The sequence below is a fragment of the Mizuhopecten yessoensis genome, unplaced genomic scaffold (assembly GCF_002113885.1).
Source record: "Mizuhopecten yessoensis strain PY_sf001 unplaced genomic scaffold, ASM211388v2 scaffold7479, whole genome shotgun sequence".
Classification (NCBI taxonomy): domain Eukaryota; kingdom Metazoa; phylum Mollusca; class Bivalvia; order Pectinida; family Pectinidae; genus Mizuhopecten; species Mizuhopecten yessoensis.
In genome coordinates this window covers 628,859-648,051 of record NW_018407068.1, presented here as the reverse complement: position 1 = coordinate 648,051, position 19,193 = coordinate 628,859, and the positions used below count along the sequence as shown (strand labels likewise).

The following is a 19,193-nucleotide window of genomic DNA, read 5'->3' as shown; positions in this document are numbered from 1 at the left end:
TAATACATCACATACACACACATACACGTACACACGCACGCATACACACTCGAACAATATAATACTCTATTAATTAATATTAACAATTGCTATAGAAAGGTTAAATTTGAATAATGTCTAAATATATTTCAAACACTTCACAAAATATTTCACCATATGTAATTATTATACAACTCAGTTTGTAATATTGAATCTGTGATACACAAGCTAATTCATAGGAAAATGTAAAAGAAACATATCTATATATAGCATATAAAAAGCTTTATTATTTCACGTACAACTGAATTAAACAATGATGCAGTACAACATGTAAAAACGCGACACACCGCAATATACCTTGGTGACAGGCACAAAGTCTTCATTTTTAATACATTTTAATAAGAAGGAAAGGAGTATAAAATAATTTTAACAAGCAACAAATAAAAACTTTGCAAATCGGGGGTAATGTAACATTTTCTAATTAAAAAAAGAATTTCGTATAAAAATATCTCATATTGGAGACCCTTATACTTATTATATCAATCACACTATGTGAGATTGTCTCACATTGGAAAAGAATAAACATCAAATATTAGTAAGACGCATTGTACAAAGTCATTTTGGGCTTATCACTGACGAAGTACGTATACATATGTACATTGAATAATAAATTCGATACAGCTTATAGGTTTGCAGTATCAACGATTGATCCCGTCATTTTTTGACTAGCTTCTGGATTCAAATCGAATCCAATTGTCCAGTGGACTCCATTGCCGGGTATTTATGTTGATGGGTATCTAAACAGAGGATATTGACATATATTAATTTTGTAATGTTAAAATTTGATAATACATGGTTATTACGCGATAACATAATGCCTTAAGCACTGGAAAGGTTTCGTTCTCGGGAGGAAAATCCACCAGACCTTGTTTTATGCAGATTTACCATAAAAATGTTTTCATGAAATAGCGTTTGTATGATCTTCTATACAACCACACGAATATTATGATTTTTTCGTAGTAAGTTATTCAATACAATGGAATATATAAAATCTATACGGTAAAATTACCTTGGTTTTCTCAGACTTGACAGGTGTATACTTCTGCAGAATACTAGCCACTGTCATCTTAGCCTGCATCAGAGCCAGCCTGTTTCCAATACAGTTTCGTGGGCCATGTCCAAACGGAAGATAGGCGAATGGGTCCCTCGCTGCCTTCGCCTCGGGGGTGAAACTGTAATGCACATAATGTGTGATTTTTTTTTTTCATATAATGAAATTATTTTTGAATATCTGTCAGCAATAAACTATCCCTATTTTTCAACATCAATTTCAATCCGACTTACGCTGACAGAATAGATGAGTTCGTGTTGATAAAATATTGATATCTTTATGTACAAATGTATATTCAATTTTTTCCTTCAAGTAATACTTTTGTATGTATCTTATGTTTTCGGTATTAGCAAAACAAAATAGAAAAATACCAAACCGTAAGCTTTCATAGGCGCAAGATGGATACAAATAGACAACAACAGCAACTGATGAAATAAGATGTCATGAACCCCGACATAACGGAGAATATGCGCTGGATGTTGCACATATGTTGTCCTTCACGATGCACCCCGTTCGACGGATGAAGCATGGATGTCTCACATGGAGTAAAACGAGTTTCTTTACCATAAAGTAATGTAAGTCAAGACATCCAGCAGAAGAAGGGAGTCTATGGGGTGAAATAGGTCAGTTACAGAAGGATACAGAAGATGCGAGTAGTTGTCGAAAATGTCATTATTAAAGCACAAAAACTATAAAAACATTTTAAAATGAACTTCAAATAGTGTATAGTATATCATTTTCTTTTTGTTAGACCATGTATCAGTGATTTCGATTTTATTAATTCACCAAAAATGTGAAAAGCACATTTAATATCGAAATTCCTTAGGGTGAACTTCAAATATTGTATAGTATGACATCTGTTTTAACTAGACCCTTTATCAGTGATTTAATTTCAGTGAATGCACAGACATCGTGTTAACAACACCACTGATATTGCAGACATCATCACGTGACTGATATTGCAGACATCATCACGTGGGTATTTTTCTGGTAAGCTGTGCTATGCTTGATTAAATATATCTGGTAAATTTACAACAAGAATCTCTAGTTTTAGAGAGAAAGGACTTCATGACACGTGAAATAAGTTTAGGATGCAGAATGGTGATATGCAATGTGGAGAAGTCAAGTGTTGTAATGGGTGTTCCCTTATGTACAGTCTTGATAGTGAGGCATGTGATAAGAGGAGTCAGAAGTACTATAATACTGCTGAAGAAATGGTACGCACTGACCACAAATGACCATTCAGTCAATTTGTCTTTTTTATTCTGTTTGAAAACTCATGTTATGAGCTATTTGAGACGTGCTATTGTTACTAACCGCTCTGGTATGAACTTTTCCGGATCCGGCCAGAGGTTCTCGTCATAGTGGATTGCTCCTATGGGAATGGCTACTGTGGTTCCCTTTTTTATGAAGATGTTTCCAATCGTAACGTCCTTTGAAGCTGACCGGTCAGTTCTATGACATTAGAAGTAAATTACTACTACAAGGTAGGTACTACCTTAAACAACGTCAGCCCTAACTGCTACTAAATATACATCTTCATAGAAACAGTAATGACCATCAATATGTTTATTACTTTGTTACTCCATTTAATGATCAGAAAGTCAAATATATTTTAACAATCCGATTGCACATAATAATCATCATTACTCTACAATTTACTGATCATTACTCTACAATTTACTGATCATTGTTTCAATATCAAATGTGATCAAATATGTTTGGCTTTTAACCTCTTTCAATGTCAAATATGTGAGATGTGTTTGTGAAAAGGATTAAACAATAACTGAGCGACACGGTCCTTTTGTTTATATGTCATTTCATCTTCTGTGTATCGTTAGTCCCCGTTCTCTATTTATCGACTTTTAAATTCAAATTTTGTCTAGGTGTGCTTAAGCTATTGGTATTTTTTCTAATTTACTAAAGCGCGTGCTAATGTTCTTAGCAAAAAGGGTGAGATAGATTACATGGGCTTTTGCGGAGAATATTGACGCATCACTTGGTAGCATGCATCTAGAAGTAGCATTTTTCGCTACCGTGGCCGCGGCAACCTGATAATCATCTTTCGAATCCTCAGAATAAAATGTTTGAAAGTCCTTATATTTTAACTGCAGTTTCGTGAAAGGTGAACGAAAGATTCGGTATTAGATTTAGCTGTCTCATGAAGTGAAAAATCAACCTCCGGCGAAACCAGAAGCCACGGAGGAATATCAATAGTTGCAAATTATTGGATTGTGTCGATATTAATTTGGGCATTTTCCAGAAGGGACGAAATTTGAATACCACAGGTTGGAATACAGTTTGGTTTATTTTGAAGTTTGTACTTTGAATTTAAAACAAGAGAAAAGGCTGGATTTGAAGAGTTTGAATGTAATTGATTTGGTCAAAGCGAGGACAGGCTAGAAATATAATTCCATAGAATTTTTGTTTAATGATGACCCTTATAACCTTGAAAATAGGTAAAGGTAATTTTGCTATCAGAAAGTTTGTCGTTCTTTATCCCAGGATGCTACGAACAAACTACCATGACCTGACGCTAAATTGTTTTAGGAAGAAGTCTCTCAAAAAAGGAGTTACGGACGGACGACAGAAATCGAGAGGCTATAATGACAGCGAGGACAATGACAGCGTGGACAATGACAGCGTGGACAATGACATTTGTCAAATGTTCGAGGTAAACTGCCAAGTACAAATAGTAAACTAATACATAATATAAACAATGATTATAAAGTTACATCTGAACTCTAACGCTGATGTTAAAGCCCATCCATTCAGTCGGCCAGTAGCTAAAGGCTATTCATAACGAATAAGCACATTTTAGATGCCAAAACTATTGTTTCAATTTTGTCAACTTATCCAACGCATCAAGCAGACATTTATTCGTGTGGATCCAGTTCCTATATTGGACATGCAACCAATATTACTCATGAGATCTATATATAAATCCATTATCTAGCTCATTATTAGATATTGTAAAGCGTAATGACATGACGTCATAATGTCTTAACCACTTAAAGGACTCAAATTAATCGCAAATCACATCATTCAGTTTAATATACTACCCGAGCTTTGATAGATATGAAAAATAATAACCTTGTTATTGGATGCAAACGAAGAATCTCACTAATGCACATCTCCAGGTAGGAAAGCTTACGGACGTTTTCGTAGTTAGGCCGTATCTGAAACAATTAATGATATTCTTCAAGAGAAAACACACAACACAAAACAAAAGCAAAAACATAAACAACTTCAAAAGGAGAAAATATCCACATCAAGTGTAAATAACTACTTAAAGTGTGCATTGACCCCAATTCACAAGACTTGACATAGACCTATGGAATTTTTACGTGTCAACACAGTTGCTCTTCACAATTAAGTTGAATGTCTAATGACATGTAAACCTATTATCTATTATTGTAGTTTTTATTACCAAGACTACTTAAAACAAATCGCCTGACCGTGACAAATGTATAACAAGTACTTAATAGATAGGAGGACGGATAGCAGTCCGTGATTAAAGAAGGTATCATATATGACAAACTTCATCCAACATACCCCATCTAACTGGTCATCTATCTCCTGCTGAGCCTTGTTACACGTTTCTGGGTCGATGGCCATCTGGTGCAGCAAGCAGGTGAGAAGGTTGGTCGTGGTAAAATAACCAGCAAAGAAAATCAGCAAAGACTGCGAACAGATTTCGTGTTCTGTAAGGCCTGAAACAATGGATAGGCAGTAAATGCCTGTTATCATAACAGTAACATGACTTTTGGTGACATTGTGTACTGCACGTGTTCAGTTTTCTCCTATACGTGGTATTTAAATTCAATTGTACTCCATCCTAACAGCACTGTATTTCAACGAAGAAGTATAAGTTCATGTTGTACCCAAAAGTTGTTAACTTTATAAAGGGTTTAATGCGCACCTTTCCCTCCTCTGTCCCGTAGTTCTACCTATGTATGACTCAGACTACTTTAGAAATAGTTTTTTCAATCTTTTGAGCTTTAGTACCACTGGTGAGTCCTACATCGACTATATAACCACATGATGCAGTAAATTGGTTACTTTATTCGGCTTTCTGCATCGGCAAACTAAATTTGAAAGTATAGACCTAGGTGTTTCTCATTAAAATACTTGCGATTATTTAAGTTAATTTTGTCTCGCTTGTTACATGTACATACATTGTATAAATATTGCGGTGTCTGTTATAACTACACGCTGATCTGCACAATTGAAAGAAAATGTGACTCAATGACATTCACATTGTACTAACCCTTTCTAGTCCAGGTCGTCCTCGTTGCTTCATTGTCCTCATTGTTGTCTTCATCATCCGACCCTGCCTTTCCAGCTTTTTGGCTGTCAATCATCTGTTGCAGCAAATCAGTGTAGTCCTGCCAAAGAACACATAAATCAGTTTGCAGTGTACGCCACTATAGCGTATAATGTTACTGCGACATCAATTACGTTAACAACATTACTGTATGTGTACGATAGTGAAAGGCTCTACCATAGTAATACAAATAGCAAGAACATGAAACACGTACATGTACATATATATATACGTGAGGTCCATATAAACACAGGTGGTCTTTCTTTGTGTTCTAACTGATCAACCAGAGGATGGTGCCCTTATTTTGAGTAAACCCACCGTTTAATAATTAACATATTTCAACATATCAAAAATATATATAAAAATGATACATCACGATATTTTTGCATTTTTAACCAAGCTGTTTTCCAATATACTTCTTATTCTAATGAAAGCATCAAGCTTCTAAAACATTTATTAGTACATGGAAAAAGTAACGTATTCATATTTGGTTGTGGACATTCTAACTTATCGCTTAATTAAAATAGTTTGCAATGGTTCATGTCTTATCCTGTATTTTCATGTATATTCCCACTGGAAAAACTGAATTCCTTATCCATAAGTCATCCTGGTTATTGTTACTTGATTACTTCTTACTTTTGTTAGAAAAGCTTGATGTCACTAGGGAATTTCCCTGCAATGCCAAAGGGATTACTCATTGGTGTCCCTTGCAAACATAATATCTAACCCATATATTTTCGCTACAATTATAAAGGCATTGTCAATAGGTTTTCTCTCCAGTGCTACGGTTTTACATTTTTGTGGTTTCCCCTGTAATGTTTTAGGTCTCAACCGTCTGTTTTTTTAGAATGATATATTTTTACCATGGACTTTTACATGTAATGCAAAATATCTTACTTCGATATCTGGATTTGAAATGTCAATGTCTGTCCCCTAAATGTAACTTTTAAAATAAATTAAATACCTTAATGTGGATGTTCCTTTTGAAACTAAATGTCTACCACTGGATGTTCCCTTTGAAACTAAATGTTAAGTGTCTTACCCCTGGATTTTCCTCGCGATGTTTAATAGTCTGCAGGACAGCATCGGTGAACACTTTACACCAATCGTTTCTGGCTGAAATCCTCCTCACTAGCGAGGCCGTAAACGGATAGAAAACTGTAAAAAAATCGACGGTAATTGGTATCATATATGTCACATTTTTTCTTCGTGATTGTAAATATTATTTCAGATTACGTAACCCCTGCACCAGGTTTAGTTGGAAAGATGACTGATTGTTACCAAAGATGAAAAGATCGCATGCAATATATTTTCTGTCGTATTATTGAACAGATCGCCAAGGCCTTATTAAATGGTCTGGTCGTGCATCGTATTTTATAGAAGGATATATAACACACCTGTTTGTTTACTTACAATGTGTTGATACAAATATTTAAATTCTTTTTTTGTTTGTTCCTTGCATGAATTGTATACATTATAAACTGTCCTTTTCAAGAGAAATTCATTAATGTACACTACTAAAAATAGTGAATATTGAAGTTAACGAAACGTCGAAAATCCAATACGGGTAATCGTGTACGGCACAGTGCGGAGTTACATTCCTGCACAGTACTATCATAATCATATTGCAATTAAGATACATGCCAGTAATTAAGATCAGGAAGTTTTTAATAGATGGCTTGATGAACTTCTTGATGGTGACGAGAAAGGGATTATCTGGGTTCTTTTGACTGTCGATCTGCATTCCAAATGCAGTGCTGGAAAGTGACTCTAGTGTGTAGGCCTCGAACCATCTAAAACAAAAAGTTGTTACATCCCATGGCTATCGTGCTAAGGAGAGCATTTTATTTTTATTTTACACATTAATTGTGAACGATACTAATAAACTCTACCTCACCCTGGCGATACAGTTGACATGAGAATAAATATTATCAAGTCATTGTACGAAGTATTTTTATTGTCAGTGGTGATGGTAGTTGCTTAGATAATGCATAGTATATACTATTTGATACGTTTCCATGGAAACCAAATGAAATATAGGGGCTAGATATCAGGTAAGGCATGGAAGCGAGTCAACAGAATATATATTATTCACATAGCAAACAGTCGTTAAAATGAGCCTGATGGGCAAATAAATAATAAGACAAATATAAATTATCTACATCTCGGGCTTTACCCTAATACCTTTTCATAGATACCCACTTCCATGGTCAGTTAGAAGATGTACCTGTGATTAAGAAATATGTAAAAAGAAAACTTCGTGGTTCCTAGGTATCAGTGTTACAACGACAACCACATCCAACAATTCTTGGACTCAGCAGAAGACACCATTGTCATAATCAATGACAAGTTGAGTTAGGACAAACATATTTGTGAAAAGTGAGCATAGCATGGACATGGCATTTTGTAATACTTCAAATCAAACACTGTGTACGCGAATGGTAGTCTTCCTGCAGAGGCAATGCAATCACCAGTGATCAGACATTTTCAATACAAACCTAATGAATACAGAGAACCAAAGCCTTCATCAAATTGTAATTGCAAGCAACTTCACTATTATTTTCAAAGAGCTGACAATCAGTGAGTGGATTGTATAATCATATTAGTGAGAAAAAATCTATTTATCTATTTGTGTAAACCAAAATTCGTTTAAATTGTTTTCGTAGCTAATTCTGATATTAATTTAATTTCGACAGCTGGTGATTGTTTTTGTTAGTTTTGACCCATAACCTAGCCAACATTTAAATCTGCATTGGCAAGGGAGATACTAAAATGACATATATGCATTTCGTCTTGGTTCACAATAGCGACAGAAATTAACACTTACTTTTCAATTTAATTATCAAAGGAACAAATATAGTACTCACTCTTTCAATTCTACATCCTCTCCTTTGTTTACCTTGTCTTTCAGCTTTTCTAATAGTCTTTCTATGGCTAGATTGATTAGATCTGTCATCTGTAATAACAGAAATCAATGACATATAACACGAATAACTGTATATGCAATAACGAAATGATATTTTATATAATTTAGAAACGGGAATTGTATATATTTATATGAAAGTTCGTTCTATATTATTAGTTTTCTGAAGGTAAAATAGACTAATATTAGCTGTCTGAATTTCATAATTCCTGTGTCGAAACCAATGGGTACATGTATATCAAATCCAAACAAGCAATAAGAGTAATACATAATACAAAATCTGCCAGGTTTTTTAATAATAATAAAAATCTACTGTTTATATGCAAAATGTTTTACGGTGTGATAATATATGCCATTTAATACGTTGCGAAGTCATACCGGAGTCCACAAAAGTCCAATACGAGTTCGAAGCACAAGAGAGAAACGGTACATGCATATTCCACCATTAATGACTCTACCCTTGACAACAACGCTGCTCGTCATTTTGAATGGGCTACTAAACGCAGTTATGCCGTTTTCTGTTGTTGTTCTTTTTTGGTAAATTTTGTAAAAACATAAAATTAATTTTGTAGTTCAGTCAATACCATAGTGTGTGTAGCAATGGTGTACATACATAATCTCTTGATCTAATGTCGCTAAACCTGTATCTCAACGTTGAATACAACGATTAGAAAGTACCTTTTCTGATATGTCAGGAATAGATGTATACCTTCCCAAGTATCATCACTTGTGAAGACAAAAAATACTGTTTATTTTTCAATATCATATTTTACCAAATGGGTAATAATGATATTTCACTCGTATTAAAATTGATTTATCACAACGGAATATTTACCTATGGACAAACTTAATTGTTGTTAGATAGTGTTAAACATACTTAATACACGAGGTCGTCAATTAACCTATAGGTGTTTTTTGATTAGCACAAACACGATTCTATCATGAAGTGCAATTCGATATAAACAATGAAACAACTAACGCCTCTTAGTTTGCGGCCACTAAACCCAGGCGTAAGGGTGCGTCTAACAAACTTCCAGTGGTCATTCTGAAGTTGAGTCAACATCTGGTCCATGGGTTCTTCGAGGGCTGCATTGAAGTCATCCTCGAAAGAAATGAAAATTATGTTACTTTTCATGAAGGTGAACATCAAGGTCTTATGACATTGGCTCCACTACTTTGTTTTAAATCAATCGTTATGAACAGAAACTCATCACTAAATGACATTGCACGAGATTATAAAATGGCTAATAGAACGGAATTATACTTGTTGATGTTAATTAGCAGTATTTGTATAGATATTACTTACTCGTCTGTTGACAAAGCTGCTGAAATCCTTCACTAAAATCTCCTTTATCAATTCTGGCTTTCCAATATTTAAAACAGCATATTTTCCTTCAAAAGTCCTTGTAAAGAAAACAAAAGTAATCACTGACATCAACACAGAATTGGCGGCTAATCGTTTAGGCTTTCAACTATATCGGGCCATATTTTTGAAGATCTTACCGACTACTGTAAAGCCGGTAACGCGCCGCCTTATTAACTTGGATTTATCATCACCTAATTTACCAGTTCTCCCCAAACTAATGATATAATATACATATTCTGAGGACAAGCTGGTATTACGATAGAAGATTGAAGTTTGATATGGCATCAGCCATGCCATTTTAAAGTTCTAGTTAATTTGATAACGTATGATTCTAAAGACAATGAATGCAATGGATACTTCATAGTTTTTGCTTTCCAATATCATGATTAAACGTTTTAGATTGTGCGAATTTTCTCACAAACGTGTTAACAGACCAACGTTCATCATAAAATAAAATAATGATTAACACATCCATCAATTTTATGGAAGTCAAATAGAAATACGTATACCACATCATCATACAGAGATAATATACATGTAGAGCACAGCGTCAACATACAAACACAATATATACCACAGCGTTATCAAACAAAAATGTCAACATACAAAGATAACATATACCACAGCGTCAACAAACACCACCTCATTAATATACAAAGAGAATATGTACCTCAGCATCAACATACAAAGAGAATATACATATACACTATAGACGTAAACGTCAACATGCAAAGAGAATGTAAACCACATTAACATACAACGAAAATATGTACAGCAACATTAACATACAAATAGAATATATACCACAGCGTCAACATAAAAACAGAATATTTACCTCAGCGTCAACATACAAACAGCGTCAACATACAAACAGAATATTTACCTCAGCGTCAACATACAAACAGAATATTAACCTCAGCGTCAACATACAAACAGAATATTTACCTCAGCGTCAGCAACATACAAATAGAATATACATGTATACCAAAACGTCAACACACAAAGAGAATATCACAGCGTCAACATACAAAGATAACATATACCACAGCGTCAACATATACCACCTCATTAATATACAAAGAGAATATGTACCTCAGCATCAACATACAAAGAGAATATATACCACAGCGTTTTCAAACAAAAATGTCAACATACAAAGATAACATATACCACAGCGTCAACATACAAACAGAATATTTACCTCAGCGTCAGCAACATACAAATAGAATATACATGTATACCAAAACGTCAACACACAAAGAGAATATCACAGCGTCACCATACAAAGATAACATATACCACAGCGTCAATATATACCACCTCATTAATATACAAAGAGAATATGTACCTCAGCATCAACATACAAAGAGAATATACATATATACCTCAGCGTCAGCATCAATTTTATGGAAGTCAAATAGAAATACGTATACCACATCATCATACAGAGATAATATACATGTAGAGCACAGCGTCAATATACAAACAGAATATATACCACAGCGTTATCAAACAAAAATGTCAACATACAAAGAGAATATATATTTAAACATTAACATACAACGAAAATATGTACAGCAACATTAACATACAAATAGAATATATACCACAGCGTCAACATACAAACAGAATATTTACCTCAGCGTCATCATCAAAACAGAATATTCACCTCAGCGTCAACATACAAATAGAATATACATGTATACCAAAACGTCAACTTACAAAGAGAATATCACAGCGTCAACATACAAAGATAACATATACCACAGCGTCAACATAAAGCACCTCATTAATATACAAAGAGAATATGTACCTCAGCATCAACATACAAAGAGAATATACATATATACCTCAGCGTCAGCATACAAATAGAATATACATGTATACCTCAGCGTCAGCATACAAACAGAATATTTACCACATCGTCAACATACAAACAGAATATTTACCTCAGCGTCAACACATGATAAGAATATACACCACAGCATTAACATACAAATAGAATACATATCACATAAATGCAATATATTGAAAATACATTAATTAGCGGCGTCCACATACAATGAGACAACATACCACAGTGTCAAAAATATACCACAGCGTCAACATACAATGACAAAATATACCACAGCGTCAACATACAATCACAAAATATACCACAGCGTCAATATGCATTGACAAAATATACCACAACGTCAACATACAAAGACAAAATATGCCACTGCGTCAACATACAATCACAAAATATACCACAGCGTCGGTATGCATTGACAAAATATACCACAGCGTCAATATGCATTGACAAAATATACCACAGCGTCAATATGCATTGACAAAATATACCACAGCGTCAACATACAAAGACAAAATATGCCACAGCGTCAACATACAATGACAAAATATACCACAGCGTCATCATACAATCACAAAATATACCACAGCGTCAATATGCATTGACAAAATATACCACAACATCAACATACAATGACAAAATATACCGCAGCGTCAACATACAATGACAAAATATACCACAGCGTCAATATACCATGACAAAATATGCCACAGCGTCAACACACAATAACAAAATATGCCACAGCGTCAACAAACAATGACAAAATATACAATAGCATCAATAAACATAGAAATACACACAATACAAGGACATAATTTGAACTCATAAACGATATGAAAATTCAAAATCAGGAAATGAAAAACATATCAAACACCCACAAATGGAGACAAATCCGAGTGATCCGGAATTGTAAGAGTTGCCTTCACTCTCATCCGTCATCATAGTCTTTATCATATTCGGAATATAAAATCACCGACATTATAGGACAAAGTTAGTGTGATAAACACGTTAACCCCATGGCTGGAAACATGTTCTGAGGACCGTACGTATTATACTGAAGTGTCCTAACAGGGAGAATTGTAGTTAACACTAGGACTGGACAGGAAAAGATAATCTACATTATAACAAGAACTCAGAATCAATATATTTAGCTATAAAATATCTATAAGTTGACGTTATGTACAAGGAAAAAGTAACTATAGGTTATATAGTGATTTTTTAAATGTCTTACCCATAAACTTTGTCGTATGTCTTGTACCAATCCCGATCACAGTTCATCATTCCCTGAATTATGAAAAACAGCATGTATATTTACATACGATTACAGAAATACGTAATATTTTGCTGTAAGACATTATTTTATTGTACAACTAATTATCGGATTTTTATTAATTTAATTCGCAGTTTTAATCTAAATAAAACCTAGAATTATGAAAGCTTTATCTCTTAAAGCTTGTATTGATATTCGAAATAGGTGAAATGTTTTCATCAATGCATTATATAGAAGATTCCCGATATGGGGTTTACGAATCGAAGCCACTCATGTTGAATGGAAGTATTGCGTGGATATTGGAGAGGTCCATTTTAAACTTTAAAAACAATTTAATACACGATTGCCATATATCAACAGGGAGTTAAGAAGTAACATTTACAAACCCTTGTAAAAAATAAAGAATGAAAATGACCAAAGAAGGGATTCGGTGCTGGTCCGTCTATGCCCATGTCCTTGAACTTGTTAAATCCCCATGTCATATATCTAAAAAATAAATGCAATCGGCCATTCAACAACCATTCGGACATTGAACATTGTGGAATAATCAAATAAAAATATAATTGAATCGGAAAATATTGAGTTGTATATCTCATAGGACATAGGAAATTCGTGATGTTTCTTGTGAGCAGGTGGCTATTGATTGTTACGTCATTGGTTTGTGTGAGAAAATTACGTCGTTTTCTCAAAACTTGATGACGTTATTCTCACAAACAAATGACGTAACAATCAATACCTGCTGTCGCGTAACGGTAAACAAGCAATACGCAAAGACGGAATATGCATAATTTAACGTTTGAATTTTTTTTAAATCAATGAATCCGCTGTTTGATATTGGATTATGACAATCTGTCCACACCGTTTCCTATCATTTCGGTGCTTTGTATGTGATCTGTAATCATATAGTGCAATTTTTGTTCACATCAATCCATAATTATTTGTTATTATCGTTACTGCTGCTTCAAAACAATTACCACATGTCTAGCAATACGCGTCGGTTTTGTGATCGCTTCTACCATTATTTGTGTCCTTTTGTGTCTATTGCAGTTGTAAATTGTTTTCCGTTTTTAGTTAAGTCTTTCTAAAAAGAAAAATCTCGTCCGTATCTGAATACTTGCAGCGCCAAAATTTATTATTTCAAATTCTGCTATAAAATCACAGCATTTTCGGAGGAAAGGAAACAGCTGCTGTATCTTACTGCATGTTCGTATGATTCAGCAGTGTAAAACCACTTGTAGATTCGGAACTATTAGAGGATATTGAAGAAACAAAATTTGAGCAACTGCTTTCACGTTTCATTCAAACTAACATTGAGAAGAACCTCAGTTCAAATTTCATTATTTGTCCTATTAAAACCAGCGGAGACATACTTACATGACATGTAATACAGGCATCAGGATGATGACAAGTAACCACGTAGGCACATCCACCAACCCTAAGATCTCCATGGTTACCGCTGTATATCCCTGCAATGAGACTTACGTTTTAAATTAAAATAAATTAACCTTTGTTAATTGTTGCTATCGACTATACTGGGCTACTGGGTATCTTGTATGTGGCGTATATATGTGTTGATATCACTTGTCGCCTGGTTATTGGCTGTATTCTTTAAGCATCTATTTTAATAACGTGGTCTAGTGTTGATGTTGGTATTGTCTTTTTAAATATTTCTTTAACTACATTACACCTATGGTTTGTTTTGTCAAAAAGAAGTATGGTTTTACTGGTTCCATGAATTCCCTGCTGTATTTAAGTCTTCATCTCTTATAGGATCGATTGCTTCCCCTTTTCTTCTTTATGACACTCGTTAAACTAGTCAGCTTCGTCATCCACTTTGTCTGGTTGTTCCTGCATTCCGTAATTATTAGACTTTCTCTGAAATGGTTTCACCTGCTCTTTATAGTGTTTATCTATCGGTCTAACTTTGGCAGTCTTCAGAGCTCCTATATTCCTCTTGTTTTCATTTCTTTCCTTTCCCAAAGTTTTCTTTTGCAAAGAACTCCGCAAACATCATTCCTTGGACTGTTTTCCGTTTATTTAGTTTCTATCTTCCTACCATGTAAGTGTCATCTTGATGGTGTCATGGACTTCATCTTAAGCTGTGTAGCCATGAACCTATGAAATGATATTTTAGTTCGTATATTATCCTACAACACATCGACACTACTTTCACCATGGCTGGTGATGAAACTCTCACAGCAAATGAGGTGTTCCAGTCCGTTTGTCCCGAATCAGTTCAAGACAGTTCCAGTGCTGTGTTGAATTTGAATGGGTTCGGGACAGATTCCAGTTTAGACAGAAGTGTATATGTTAACACAATGTAAATACATAGTTTTGTACATAGGACAGCTGACATCGACCTATATATGTCTACATGTTATCGTAGCTTGCCACTTTAGATTAGGGACATCCATCCTCGATATCCATGGGTTACGCTCACGTTTGCTCTTTGCACCCCTGGAATATGTCATAGCAAAATCGAATGAGACGGGAAGACTAGTTTGGTCCTTTGATGTACATCAAAAGAATCTCGCGGTCGCGTAACGGTAAACAATGACAGGCTTTGAAGTCGGGCGTCGCTCCTTTGTAATCTTCAAAGGACAAATATCAGCCTAGTGATTGGTCAGGTTTTTTTTAACCAATCAAAACACTCGCCGAAGCGACCAAACACCAACTTCGTCAGTGAAGTGTAGAAGTAAAACACATCAACCAACCAACAAACCAACGTTCATGTTCGTGTCTCATAGGAGGACTACACCTAGGTCGTCGTTCCGTGGACCGCAGTAGCTGTGACAACCTAGCTAGCTATCCGCATCTGAGGAGCTGTCTGACCTCAGCGCGTGACCTGGATGGGCAGGACTTTTGAATCTCCCAGGGCTGGTAAGCGGCAACTTACAACCTCACGTGGACCGAATATGAAAATATCGTGTCAGCGGAAGTTTGTGGATGGTAAATTTAATCCACAAATGTCTATGTGATCCCTAGCTGCCACTCTGGTAAAATACAAGCTGTGACAGCTAGCTATCCGCATCTGAGGAGCTGTCCGACCTCAGAGAGTGACCTGGATAGGCAGGACTTTTGAACTCACAGGGCCTGGTAAATTGATTCCACAAATGTTTATGTGATCCCTAGCTGTCACTCTGGTAAAATACAAACTTCTTTCGACTGATTATTTTGGCTCGGGGAATTTCTTTTAACTCAATCGTCGTCAGAAAAATACAACAGACGTCCCGGGTGGGATCCTTAACGGAGATTTTGAAATATCAATTACCACGGTCACATACCTGCCGCATTGAGCCACGAAAAAGACTATAACGACTGTGGTTACCGGTTACATAATTTCTTATCTGTGTCTCCATATGCTGTAAAGCCCCTGTCATACCTAGCCGCGTTGTCACTACAATTGCACGGCGTTGTTAAATTCCCAGAGCGCCGTGAGATCGCAGGAAAAAAAATGATATTTTTCATGAAGGTGTCGATGTCACGGCGTTTTCACGGCGACCTTGGCGTTTCTACGGAGCTCCATGGCGTTCTATCGCGTTCCTACGGAGTTCTAGTTGGCGATTGTCTGCGCTCTCATGGCGCTCTCACGGCGCTTCCACCGCGTGCATCGAGTTGTCACAGCGCCGTATAAGCGCGGTAGAGACGCAGTATCATCTCAGAGAACGCCGTACGACCATTGCGTTCGCACTGCTACCTCTGTGCGCGCCCGCGGCGATCCTGTGGCGTTGTAGGAGACCTAACTGCGCTGCTACAGCGACCTCTCGGCGACCCCACTGCGCTCTTATCAGAACGCCGAGCGACGGCGTTTGTTTTGGGCATGCTCAAAGTGCGCACCGTCACTCGGCGTTCTATGCGATCCCACCGCGTTCACTGGCGATACCACTGCGTTGCCGCGTCGATGCTTGCGATTCCACTGCACGCAGATCGGCGTTCTGGATTTTTCTTGGACGCCGTGGGAACGCGGCCCTAGTGTGACAGGGGTTTTACCTGTTTGCTTACCTGTAGTCACGTTGCATGCGTGTGTACACACTCTGATATCCCCTATACGCTACGTTCCATATCACTGACCCCTGTATTTACTTGTCTGGGCCGCTGTCTCCACGCTCTGTGCTAGGTCTACCCCAAAATGAGAAATGTCTAAAAGGACGTATACGTAAAACACAAACAAACCAAATCTATATTTGAAGTTTTATGCAGTACATTATTGTCTCCCGTCAAACTGACCTCTGACAGTATGAGAGCATGATGTAGAGTTGCAGCACCCCTGTACAAATTTGATTGACAATGATGTGTAATAAAAACAAGTGAACTGTTTTTATTGTGTTTGTGAAGAAACTTAAACTCTAATTGATGAACACAGAAGACAAGGCCAGGCCTGCTACAATAGTTTGCTAGCCTCTCGTTGCATCGTACTATACCTTATTATCGTGTGCTATGTAGGGTAGTGTATTGAGTGGAGTGGAAGGGGCGTTACCAGTCTAGATACAGTGCTAGTTATTACAATACTGAAAACATGTCGCATATATTTATAACGCCAGTAGTTAAGTCATTTATCAGTACCTGTTAGTTTCCTGTTGTCTTGTGGTTCACTTCTCCGCCAGGGAAATCGAAGTTCACACATTCACCCGACCACTACCATGCCCAGTATTATATATGGCATATAAACCGACAGTGTTGTATGACTCATAAAAAGTAAGGCAGACGTATGTAGTTATCTAGCTGCGATAACATAGCTTTCTACGATGGCCGATAGCAGCCTGACACAAAAACAGAGTAAAATAAATGTGTCATGCTAACTAAAGAAACACCATGACACAAACAAATCAATTAGAATAAATGTGTCATGATGTTAGCATGACACAATTTAAAGAAACAGCATGACACAAAAGCATTAACTAAAATAAATGTGTCACGATGTTAGCATGACACAAAATAATATAATATATCATGAAACAAAAAATCACCTAAAGAAAATACACTCTTGTCGAAAAGGCCTTATCAATTCAAAAATATTTAGAATGCTAATTGAAAACGTCAGTGGAATGTATGACCACTGATATTTCTATACCTAATCGAATCCTACCTTCAGTATGATTTCCAATGCTTAAATTAATGACAATGGTGACCATACCTATTGTGTGATCACCTGTCTATGATAACCATACATCTTGTGTGACCACCTGTCTATGCTGATCTTATCTCTTGTGTGATCACTTGTATATGTTGATCTTATCTCTTGTGTGCTCACCTGTATATGAGGACAATACCTCTTGTGTGATCATCTGTCTATGTTGATCTTTTCTCTTGTGTGACCACCTGTCTATGCTAATCTATCTTTTGTGTGATCACCTGTCTATGTTGATCTTATCTCTTGTGTGACCACCTGTCTATGCTGATCTTATCTCTTGTGTGATCACCTGTCTATGTTGATCTTATCTCTTGTGTGATCACTTGCTTATGAGGACCATACATCTTGTGTGATCACCTGTCTTTGATGACTATACATCTTGTGTGATCACCTGTCTATGTTGGTGTTATCTCTTGTGGGACCACCTGGCTATGCTGATCTTATCTCTTGCGTGATCACCTGTCTATGTTGATCTTATATCTTGTGTGATCACTTGTATATGAGGACCATACCTCTTGTGTGATCACCTGTCTATGTTGATCTTATCTCTTGTGTGATCACTTGCATATGAGGACCATACATCTTGTGTGATCGCCTGTCTATGATAACCATACATCTTGTGTGATCGCCTGTCTATGATGACCATACATCATGTGTGATCACCCGTCTATGCTGAACTTATCTCTTGTGTGATCACATGTCTATGTTGACCATACCTCTTGTGTGATCACTTGTCTATGATGATCTTATCTCTTGTGTGATCACCTGTCTATGTTGATCTTCTCTCTTGTGTGACCACCTGTCTATGTTGATCTTATCTCTTGTGTGATCACTTGTCTATGTGGATCTTATCTCTTGTGTGATCACCTGTATATGAGGACCATACCTCTTGTGTGATCACCTGTCTATATTGATGTTATCTCTTGTGTGATCACCTGTCTATGTTGATCTTGTCTCTTGTGTGACCACCTGTCTATGTTGATCTTGTCTCTTGTGTGATCACTTGTCTATGTTGATCTTATCTCTTGTGTGATCACCTGTATATGAGGACCATACCTCTTGTGTGATCACCTGTCTATGTTTATCTTTTCTCTTGTGTGACCACCTGTCTATGTTGATTTTGTCTCTTGTGTGATCACTTGTCTATGATGATCTTATCTCTTGTGTGATCACCTGTCTATGTTGATCTTTTCTCTTGTGTGATCACCTGTCTATGTTGATCTTATCTCTTGTG

At 36.2% G+C, this 19,193-nt stretch overlaps 1 protein-coding gene across 1 annotated transcript; it reads right to left on the bottom strand.

The window, feature by feature from the left end:
- Positions 1-248: 248 nt before the first annotated feature.
- On the bottom strand, positions 249-17,546 carry LOC110453684 (cytochrome P450 3A56-like). The gene is made up of 15 exons (XM_021502750.1): positions 17,392-17,546; positions 14,203-14,294; positions 13,215-13,314; positions 12,790-12,842; positions 9,647-9,743; positions 9,320-9,442; positions 8,285-8,373; positions 7,062-7,210; positions 6,460-6,575; positions 5,361-5,478; positions 4,646-4,803; positions 4,184-4,269; positions 2,408-2,545; positions 1,049-1,211; positions 249-776 (listed from the first exon to the last, which is right to left on the bottom strand). Exons 2-15 carry the CDS (start codon positions 14,274-14,276, stop codon positions 705-707), a joined length of 1,536 nt encoding a protein of 511 aa, XP_021358425.1. The 5' UTR covers positions 14,277-14,294; positions 17,392-17,546; the 3' UTR covers positions 249-704.
- Between the last annotated feature and the right edge of the window lie 1,647 nt (positions 17,547-19,193).

What these genes read in the sequence shown, in the direction of transcription:
- LOC110453684 (XM_021502750.1), bottom strand. Translation starts at nt 14,276, where the DNA reads ATGGAGATCTTAGGGTTGGTGGATGTGCCTACGTGGTTACTTGTCATC. An exon ending in ACATACGACAAAGTTTATGG is followed by an intron (nt 9,744 to 12,789) that starts GTAAGACATTTA and finishes TTTCTTTACAAG; the next exon opens with GACTTTTGAAGGAAAATATG. An exon ending in TAGATGACCAGTTAGATGGG is followed by an intron (nt 4,270 to 4,645) that starts GTATGTTGGATG and finishes TAATTGTTTCAG; the next exon opens with ATACGGCCTAACTACGAAAA.